At 44.3% G+C, this 11,369-nt stretch overlaps 1 protein-coding gene across 1 annotated transcript in view; it reads right to left on the reverse strand.

The window, feature by feature from the left end:
* LOC142784686 (glutamate receptor ionotropic, kainate 2-like) overlaps window positions 1-10,737 on the reverse strand; it is a 91,693-nt gene extending 80,956 nt beyond the window's left edge. Inside the window, exon 1 of the mRNA XM_075883166.1 lies at window positions 9,343-10,737. Within this exon, the coding sequence (XP_075739281.1) occupies window positions 9,343-9,493 (151 nt within the window). The 5' untranslated portion in view covers window positions 9,494-10,737. The remainder of the gene's footprint in view (window positions 1-9,342) is intronic.
* Window positions 10,738-11,369: the final 632 nt, after the last annotated feature.

The raw sequence follows: 11,369 nt of genomic DNA on the forward strand, positions 1-11,369 counted from the left end.
AGCCTGCTTTCTATGCTGAATGTTGGGGCCTAAAACCAATGTTATTTTTTTAATGTGCCACATTCACCGGCGTATACCGAAAACATCGCTGCCGTCAGAGACATATCCATCCTTCATTTTGCATAAAGTATATGCGCTTAAAACATCCAAGTCATCTCTACAAAGTGAGTGCTGATGAGTGGGGCAATGCTCCAACGCTTATCGGTAAAATCGTGAAAAATTTGCCCCACATATCATTTAAAGACGTGGTGCGTTGTAATAGGGTGACTGTATGTATACAATCTTTATTATTTAAACGTCGATGAATTAATGTACAGAAAAGGGGTATATAAGACGAAATTGTGGTGTGTTTATTATCGACCCGCAAGCGGTCGCACATCTTGCAAATGTGGCAGAGTGAGTGGTCTAGGAAGTGGAGCTTGAAGCACGCTTCGGCGCCTCCAGAAGGTAACGACCCCTTCAGGCGCTTGGCTGCTGCATCCCGCGCCCGTTGCGCTTCCATATTAACTTGTCGCCGCTTTCCTCTGTCATTGGCCTCGCGAGCTCTCAATTCAGGTGCGCTTGCCATAGCTTATGTGGCGCCTCTGCTTCACTGGCTCTCAGAGCCAGGTGGACTCGCGGATGCATTCTCTTCGCTTGGGTCTTCCGAGATCTCCTGCAGCGTCTTGGCGGCGAGCAGACGTTGCTGCTGCCTTGCAAACCCGGGGTGCTCATTCGCCTCTGAGTTGATGAATAGCTAACGAGTACGCCGAGTGTGCAGTGGAATGTGTGGAGCCGGGGAGTGCGAGTTTGCGCCGCGCCGCATAGTGAAAGGAAAGCGAAGAAGAGGCCCTTGCAATGTGAGCTACAAAGCTCAATGCGTGGTGGAAGTCATGTGCTTTTCCAGGGGGGCTGTGGAATTAGTAGGGCACGCCACCGTCTGGTGTCGTCTGCAGCACCATGCGTATGACCGCGCTGTTGATAGTCGCTGGAGTACTGAAGTGCATTTTTGTGCAGCTATTGCACTTCAAGGTTGATGCAATATGTGAGAAGCCTACAGTGGGCCTTGGTCTTCACGGTTGCGAGATTAGATTATATCGCTTGAGGTCGAAAGCGGTTTTTAGATAGCTTATGACCACCTCTTCAAAAATGGTTAGCGCCACAGCCTTGTTTTTTCGGAACTGTGTTGTTGCGTGCCTCAACAAAGGAAGCGTAGGATTCCTAGACGAGAATGGCAGCGTCTATGGCTCCTAACGCGAGAGGTGGGGGTGAGACGTTCTTGTGTGTGACGATCAAAACCACCGGAAAGCAATATTCGTGGCCCACTGTTCTCTAGCCACGGCTAGAGGTGCTTAGCTCATAAAATAAATGTATGGTCTTAATGAAGGTCATGTTTCAAGTAGTAACGTGGTTAATGAAAAAGTTTGTCCGCAAATATCACAAACACAGAAGACACCATGACCAGCATGAGTTTTGGAGACTCGTTCATTGGATTTGGCGCCGACCGGTTGTGCCCCCACGATCTCCGACGACAGCGCAGCTCTGGCCGACTGGGTCGCCCTACGCCACCTCGAGACGCTGACAAGGGCTCTCGCTGAGTAGTGCCCCGTCCTCGGACTTCTGCCACCGTGTCCTTCTTTCTTATTTTTTCCTTGCTTCTGGTTTTCGCTCTCCCTGCACGACACTCTATCCTTCCTCCTATCTCAATCTCTATACCTTTTAAACTTATCCTTTAATTCCTCCTAACGCCCCTGACACACGGGCACCCTGAAGTCCTTTAGACAAGGGGACATCTTTCGGAAAGGCGTTCGGGCACAGTGACACACGACAAAGGAGTAACTCCTTTCCGGCAAAGATCCTTTTCACAAAAGCAGACCCCGCATCTACTTTTCTGGCAGGAAGGGAGTACTCTCGCATACAGTGTGCATAATTTATCCATATGAGAAAACGTGTCGCAACACTGCGGTGCCCTGTCAGTATTTTTTGCGCTGAGAAAATGTTTTCAATTTCAACAGCAGTGCGATTTGTTCAAAAGTGAAGACCTATAGTCTATCCATACTCTCAAACGCCTGCATTACGTCACTAGCGCGATCATGTTGGCAGCGGCAGTTGCTGTGTCGGGCTCACTCGAAAACACTGCTTAAAGTGGTCGTCGCCTAATAACGGCAATGTGTCTTCGAACCAGCGTTCGTTGCACACATTGGCCCGACTTTAGCGGTTGATGGCTCGAGGGGACAGTGCGGAAGCAGTCAAAAGGAAGCTGTTTATGACGAGTCTTTGTTTGAGGCTCATCACTCTTGCCTTCGCAGCGTTTAGTTCATCTTCGATGGAGCCGAGGGCGACAAGAGTCAGGCCCACCTCAACTGTTGCTTTATCTCTGTCTCTGCACTGAGACATCGCAGGACCACGGTGAAACGCGGCACGCCGTCACTGACCCAGCTGGACGCAGCCATGTAAAGAGGACGAACAAAAACAGCAAAACACCTACTGTTCATAGTTGCCAGACGAACTTAAGTTGCTGCTAAAAAGCAAAAAATCGAAAGAAAATTACAGGTATGCGCATTATAAGCCACCAGACAATAAAAAAAACGGTTTTATGCTCCGGCGTCGCTGAATGTGATGTACATGCTCAGATTCTTTTTAATATTTCCAATCTTGCTGCTTCCACAAACAGCGCCATTTTCTTTTGCAGCGTTCTTCTGAGGCACCACCTAAAGCAGTAATCCGGTGCCGTGTGTCATCAGCGCAACTCCTTTCTGCAAATGGTCCCTTTAGGCGACAAAAGGGGTTTACTTCAAAGTACTTTACTTTTGCCCGTGTGTCACGGGTATTACCCTCTTTCCTTGTGAGCAACTGTTGAGGCTTCGCACATGATGCAGATAGTTGCGGGGCTCACTTTTATCTTCTTTTCTCGCTTTTAAGAATCACTTACATAAGAGTTGTGTGTTACTTTACTCTCCGTTTGCGATATTTGCGACCAAATAATGGCATCAAGCAAGTGCCAACGAGGCCAACAATCAGTCTTCTAGTAACGTGGTGTTGCATCGTTTCTCACTTGGCTAACTAGTTCTAAATCAACTACGAGCTCTATTTCCTCCGTATTTCGAAGCAGAACTTTGTAATTCCGCCTTATGAAGTATCAAATATATGTCTCTACAGTTAAACAAGAAAAATTGCCTGTATTGTTTTACAAAAAAAAAATGTTACCTTCCAGTTCACACTGCGAAGGTTATTCGCCGCACGAGTTCTGGTATCATCTGATCCTATGGACCTATGTAACGTAAATAAGAACGTTATAGCAATCAACTGTAATGAAAAAAATGAAGTTAAGCAATTTATGTGCACTTTATCGTAGCTTTACATTGTTGAAACTATATTGAGCCTTAATTTCCGAAAATTTTCGTCCGCACATGGGGCACTTAAAAAATTTTCAACAATGAACAAAATCAACTGCTTCAACTCGCCGTCTTCCTGCCACAACGATGACTTTTTTCTGACCTCATCTTGAATGTTGCTCTACATTTCAAGTACGAATGTGTAATGGGGTTACTGCTTGCTTCGTATGCTACAACCATGGTTTCGTGGCATTCTACGAACGCACCTCATTATCTATTACCCGATTTCAATACTTGATCTATGATTTGCTTTCAAAAACGATTCTACCATCCGGGTGCAATTTCAAATAAACAATGCGCCCTGAGTAGGGGATCGTTTGAGCGTGAAAACAGGCCTCAAGTCATCATGAGAGCCGAAATTCTTGCGCATTTCATACAGCTTCGTTCTCAAATGAGCTCGCTGTGCGAACGCTGCGCTTTTCTTCAATAAGGGTGACAGGGACTTTCGACCAGCGTACGCGTGGTTGCATTGAGCCACGGACTGGCGCGTCTTCTTTCTACTGAGTGACCACAGCAATTGACGAGGGCTCTTTCGGTGCCCGTGTCGCATTGTCTGCCGCTACAGAAAGTGCTGCAAATGATTTGGTGCGAGCAGAATGCCGGAGACTTGTTTTCGGCAGGGCGGCGTGCACTGTGGCGCTGTCAGACTTCGGATTTAATTAAAGGCGGTCGCAAAGAGCCTCCCTGCGTGTGCTGTTCATTAGCCGCGCCGAGACAGATCACATCAGAAGAAAACTAGAGTTTGTTTGTTTGCGCAGAACGGAAGGGAGATTTCCCCAAATTTCCCGAAAATCAATGGCTAAGAGTATTAAACCACTTCGAAGAAATAGCAGTAGAAAAAACAATCTGCGTGCTTGAGTTGTTGAGACAGATCGTTAAAGGCTAAAGGCTAAGCTGTTATTCCTTGAATTAGAACATCTGAGTTTACAAATAAAATAACTAGGAAGGCAGCATATATTGCCCTCTTGAGAGTTCGTTTAGGAATGACGTACTGAGTGTGGCCGTTGGTACATAAGTGTACTCTTTCCTAATCGATAACAACGATGCGATGGTGTACTTACCAAAGCTACCTACAAATGCAGTGATAGATATATAATTTGTGCGCATGCGAGAAAGCTTGGTACCATAATATCCGACATGTTGCGTTGAGCGTTGTTCACTGTATAGCGCCTTGGGTAACTCTGAAATAACTGAAAAATCTGCACATGTTCATTGTGATTTGTGAAGTACAATATATTATTACATACTGTCTACCTTAAGCATAGAAATAAAACATTTTATTATAAAACTTAGGCTCTCTTGTGACTTCAGTCGTGCCATCAATAAATATTTTTGTCTCGAGCACAAGTCTAAACAACGTGTGCGGCCGTAACAAGACTTTGATTAACGGCCTCGCAATGGCGAAGACGAAATATGTACTTCAAAGACGACAGAGGGCAATATTGTGGAGAATGATGATGATGCCTTTGGCTTCGTATTTCAGCAGTAGTTCTTGTCTTCGTTAGCACAAACCTATTTTTCGTGCGAAAAAGGAACTCCGCACAATAAACAATGAAAGCGAAAATTAACTATGGATCGCTATCTATAAAGCAGCGGGAACCAATATTCTCTGGACTTGAAGGGGACATGACCCAAGACATTTAATCTAATGAAAAGTGAAATTATATGGCATTAGTTTGATGAACAAGAAAATTAAGTGTTGACAATATTTTCATCCTCATGAAGAGTTCGCAGCAGCTTGCATACTGCCCTTATTTACACATGAACTGGTTTAGTTTGTGATTATAAATGTATGTCAAAAATGGGTATATATATATATATATATATATATATATATATATATATATATATTTATATATATATATATATATATATATATATATATATATATATATATATATATATATATATATATATACACTGATTGCATGCATCAGATAGCTGCACCAAGTCAATAAATCAAGTTACTTATATTGTACATCTGCCTGTTTATCCTACACTTCTTTATACGCGCGAGTTTATATCGGAACGATAGGGCTGGGACGCAGACAGTGCTCGGTTAGAATTCTACAACGCTTGCAATGCGTATGCGCACTGCAGCTGACAGGCGGAAATCTTTGCAATGAAACATGAAGCAATCAATCAACGTATAGGTCTTTCCATACGAAAAAAAAGCTGTTTCGAGGACATAAGGAAGCCCGTCACAGTTAGGAACATTAAGCTAAAACGACTTGGTTTCGGCAAGGAATCGCTGGTGGCGTACTTTTCTGCTTGTGAACTGCTGCAAATAGCTGTAATCCCGAGGATGCTCTCGAAAAAGTGGCACTTCCGGAAGCCTCTTTTAGGGGCGAAGCTCCTTAGGGCGTGGGCTGTGCGTCCCCTGTAGGCTGTATGTAGCCACCTCTAGTTTAGTTCTTGCATTGTTCACTAGATGGCGGTACCATCCCCTGTATGTAGCCACCTCTAGTTTAGTTCTTGCAGTGTTCACTAGATGGCGGTACCGTCTCCTGTATGTAGCCACCTCTCGTTAGGTTCTTGTAGTGTTTACTAGATGGTGGTACTTGTAGCTGATGATGAAAAGATGCAAGATGTTATAAACTAGAAAGCGGTACTTGTAGTTGATGAAAGACGCGAGATCTTATAAAATAGGAATGATGTCACATATGGCGCGTGTCATTGGTTGAAGGCAATCGTTCGATTTAGTGTGGCGACGTACGCTAGGGGAAGCGATGTAATAAAATCGAGTGGGCAAAATGTACAGAGGATTCATAGTTTACCAGGTTTACCTCCGGAGCTTCGCCCACTCATCATCATTCACTTCGTAGATATGGCGGAATTTTTTACATATGGCGCATTAGGCGTCTGTTTAGATATATATTTTGTTCTTCCACTGTCACATATTTCTGGTAGGACATGACATGCAAACAATATTTTCTCCCATCCTCGCTTGCACCGAATAATGCCAGTCACAAGTGTCGAACGTGGAGCTCGAGAGATTTATGAAACAAGTGGTGGCAACAGGAAACGTTTCGTCAAAACAGGCCTTCCTATGTATCATACCGGAAAAGCGGCCTTGGTTTCGAAATACATCGTTACAAATGATTCTTTAAGCACAGAGAGCTCTGTGCTGGTCACAATGAAGTTGAAGAAGTGGATGCTTGCGCTTCTGTAAGTAGCAAGTTCCGCACAATGAAGCTTTGGCTCTTGCACACAGACACACGAAGCCCGCGGCTGCTGCAAATTATTATCATGAATAATGCTGATTTCTTATACGGCTCCAGTAAGCCCTTATAAAGAAGGACTAAATCCACGTATATGGGCACCATTCTGACAAGTCCCTGCCCTGGTAAGTCAATACGTGACACCTAGACCTTGTTCAGTAAGTGGTTGCCTTTAGCTACTTTTCAAATGCAAAGCATTTTTAGTGAACTTCGGCGTTTTAGCGTATCTATCTATCTATCTATCTATCTATCTATCTATCTATCCATCTATCTATCTATCTATCTATCTATCTATCTATCTAGGCCTTATTTTTGGGTGCTTTCTTGGCCACTCCCTTAACTTGGCGTGAGCCTATATTAGCATGGGATGGTAAGGTAGTTTGACGAATATGACGCGCTGGTCAAAAGATGAATAATGTCACAATCGTGTCACGTGTGTCGTCAAACACTTCCCGCTAGACAATGGCACACACCCATGGGCAGGTCTGTGCCGCTGGTACGCGGGTATGTGCCATCGGTGATTTATACTTAGTATCTACCCGGGAACGAAGAGAACACATATAGGCAATGTTAAAGCGCGAACGTTCAGAAATACCCGACCTCGGTAGAGTGGATCCGACGAATGCAAAGAATAAATGTCAGGGTCCCAGCTGCAATCAAACCCAAGAATTCTGCGTTGTAATGAAGCATTTTACCACAATGTTATGCCAGGTGTCGCAATTACTTTGGAAATAGACGCTAATCTTTATGAAACGTCAATAGTGGTTTCAGTGCTCCCTACCCAATTTTGATTTCATTGATATGTGGGGTTTAACGTCCCAAAACCACTATATGATTATCAGAGACGCCGTAGTGGAGGGCTCCGGAAATTTCGACCACCTGGGGTTCTTTAACGTGCACCCAAAGCTGAGCACACGGGCCTACAACATTTCCGCCTCCATCGGAAATGCAGCCGCCGCAGCAGTGATTCGAACCCGCACACTGCGGGTCAGCAGCCGAGTACCTTAGCCACTAGACCACCGCGGCGGGACCCTACCCAATTTTATAAACATTACAAATGTACTCCTTTAATACAGCCGTCACGTCAGGTTAACGTGAATTGTGGTTAGTTGTCATACGCTGAAGTTGTTTATGTAGCTACGTCCAGGGCTATAGCATCCTGGGGAGCGTAGGCGCTTCATGTCAGCTTCTGGTGTTGCTAATGTTCCAGTTGGCATCGATACGCAAGTGCAAACACCTGGTCACATAAAGATCTGCAACACTTCAACATACACCTGTGCTTGCAACATATGTGCATATATTGAGGGTCATTTCATGACGTTTTGCTCGACAGAAAATTTGCAACATCGTCACGTTCCCTCCGCATGCTTCGCATAATGTCGATTCTGAGGTACCATGGGATACGCCGAACTTTATTCTGGCGGTGAGTTTTATTACTAAATACACAAGTAAACCTTGTGATAATGTACAGCTTGCCTCTTAATTGTGTAAAGCACTTTATTTATTGTGTAAATTTGCTTGATTTAAGTCTTTTTTGAGATTGTGAAATGCTGGCGCACAGCACCACTGATTCACAGTCAATGTTTAGTCTTCATATTTTACATAAGACAACTCATTTCACAAAGCGCATACTAAAGGCCGGTTCACAAAGAGAGTGTTTTGATATTCGGCAGGAACAAAAGCTTTTTATGTGTTATCTGCTGCATGCCACTACTCTTATTCTACTGCATTATAAAGGGGTCATCAGAGAGTTCATTTCAATTCACAGAGTCAAACTTTATGCCGCCGTTCACTCATCGCACACCGCAGAAAGGAAGGCATTTTGGATTTTATGTGTTATCATTTGTCTCAGTGTGGCTTCCAGTGTACATCAAGAAATACGGAACATTTTAGATTGAACGTTTACACGTGAACTGACTTTTTTCTTGCTGAACTTGTGATTGCGCACTCGTGTGCATATAACGTGTTTGAACTGTCATGTTCTTTCACAGCGTGTATTCTACTGTATTGAATTTCGTGCCCTTATTTTTTACTTAATACTTTGTCTTTTAAGCGAGAAGGCGTAGCCGATACTACTATAATTGCACCATTTCAATAAATAAAAAAAGATATTCAGGTTGAGTCATAAAAGACATTTGCTTCGAAGCACCTTGTTGTCATTCCTGAGCCACTGAGAATTGTGCCATCGAGTCTGCCTATATGATTGTGGCATCACAAAAAAGTTCACATGCTTAAAATATAAGTTCTGCAGGTTCTATAGCTGCGAATATTACAAGTTAACGCTCATTATCTCACGTAAATAGGGCAATGATAGCATTGTTCTCGTCCCGCATCAGAGCACTGCCTCTATTGATGACTAATATGAACGGACAGTATCTTGGGCTATCTAAAATTGTGTGATCACCTTTTTTGTATACTAGCTAGCGGTCAAGTGTAATAAATCAGTATATTTATTCTTCGCTACTTCACATCAATTGCACCATCTAAAGTTTTTTACATAACCCTACCTTCACCTTCCCCATTTCATTACTTTGATGTTCTTTACTGAACTTTGCCAACGGTTCGATGCATTTGTGCTGTCGCATATATATGACAAATCACCTAGTTCCTCTGATAAGCAGAGAGTTGATAGTGACTCCGCTAACAACTTTTGCTACATCCTGTTACCAGCAAAAAGATTAAAATGACAAATACATTACCAGAAAATGGAGAACGCAAAGCGTGCTTTGTCAAAGCAATGAACTCACCGATTTGGATGACATCGGGTAGAGCAGCGCTCGTGTAGCTTCCTTCTGTGAGTGTGGTAGCTAAGGCTGCGATGAAAAATGTCAGGCGCTGCCACCGCCGCTCACTCGGGGCCACTAACCGTCCCACGTCACGTCGATGAAGCCGAGCCATGCGTCCGCCGCCACGTCCCGCGTATCAGCATGAAGGGCAGTTCCTCAGAAGTATCGTGCAGGTCTTCATCACCACCCACAACTTAGCGCACGTTGATACACAACGATGAAAGACGTAACTCGAATATCATGAGCGAGCTTAGTATGTGTGAGAAAAGCGCTGCTAAAATGATTTTCCTTCACTGTACCGTAGTCGAGATGCTGTGCCTGAACTTCCCAGATGGAAGAGAAATATCGGCGAGATCAAGGATCTACCACTGCACAAGGGCAGGTGTTCTGGATTAAAATCCTTCCCAAAGGTACGCGTTCACGCTTTCCACAGTTGCCTCCTGTAGGATTGAAAAGAAAGACCCTTATCATTTTTTTTGTTACCGTGTGCTGAAAGCTTAACGAATTCGAGTGTTGATCCCTTTCCTAACAACCATGTCCTTAATGTAGAAAATGTAGTCTGCTCCAAAGAAGACTTGCTCAGTTATTATCTTATTTTCTAAATTGGGGAATGTACAGATAAAGCATATAATTGTTCGAAATACCAAGGAATTTGTGACTTTTCGGCTCCCTTTCTTTTATGTTTTGCAAATTCGTTTTCCATACCTGCGCGACATCTTTTTTTTTTGGAAAGCAGTTGTATATTAAGAAAGAATCCGTGCATGTTTCACTGACGGTGTTCTTTAAACATATAGCAGTTCCGCTTGCTCTAAAGATGCTAGAAACTCCAAAATCAAAGTTGCCTTAAATGAAGGGAAAAGTTGACACACAGATACAGCGTAACATACGAATGTCCCTAGTCACCTTTGCCTCTTGTGGCTTCCTGTCATTCTGTCTTCAGTAAATCGGATTGCGCTTTGTTTCTCAACGCTTTTGGCGAAACCTATAAATTGCGATCACTTACTCTTACAGAGATGCACCACCACTAACTTTCACACCACTGTCCCGTGCGCTCACGAGCAAAAACGTTCCACTTCTTGTCACCGCTGGTTACTGTTACAGCACGTGTTTCCAATCAAACGAAGTCAAACTGTCGCAAGCTTCCTGAATTCATGTTGTTGCTGAGCGTCCTTGCAGATTGCTTTCTGAAGGAGTAACGCTGTTCGGAATAGATGGACGATATGCTTGCTATCGAGAGAGAATCCAGTTGGAAGAGACAGCGATCACGTTGCGCAACTACTCCCGTTGTTTCTCCAGCTTGAAGAACTGGCGACGACTGAACGACGTTTTCCCGACTTCCGACGCTCCCTTGTTTGCGCACCAACGACGTCCCGCGAATGCAGCCACACGCCGACTAAGCGCTGCGCATCTCGTCGTTGCAGAGTGGGGTGTCGCGAGCCCGCCTTTTTTGGGAAGAGTGAGGGACGGAAGGAGAGGTGTGGAGAAGAGGGATGAGAGGTATGCGGGTGCCACTTCGGGAGAAACCGATCTCAAAAGAGATGGGGAGATGGATGGAAAGACGGAACGACGAGCAGGAAAGGTCGCGGAATACCTTAATGCGAAAAAAAAAACGATCCACTAAAGGGCAATGCTAGCTATGGCATGGCTTCACTCGCGCGCGTTTGCGCGTCGCGCTTGTGCTTGGTACTTTCCGTGCCGCCACCTACAGAGCTCTCCGAAAACCTTCATGTCCGATGATGCGAAACCCGCGGATTTCAAATCACCTCTCTAGATCTCTCTCATCTGTGAGCTTCGTAGAGGGATAGCTATCTTTCAAAGGCAGCCTACTTGGCCGCATTATCTTCACAGCTTTTGTATCTGTAAAACTGTACTGGTGCCAGTCTGAGAGCCCAGTGTTCGTCGCAATACGCATTTATGCGTCATCTGATCAATTTTACAAGAAACTGCACGTGAGCGTGTGTTTGTGTTTGTGCATAACCGTGCACAAA

This window comes from Rhipicephalus microplus, unplaced genomic scaffold (genome assembly GCF_043290135.1).
Source record: "Rhipicephalus microplus isolate Deutch F79 unplaced genomic scaffold, USDA_Rmic scaffold_15, whole genome shotgun sequence".
Lineage (NCBI taxonomy): Eukaryota > Metazoa > Arthropoda > Arachnida > Ixodida > Ixodidae > Rhipicephalus > Rhipicephalus microplus.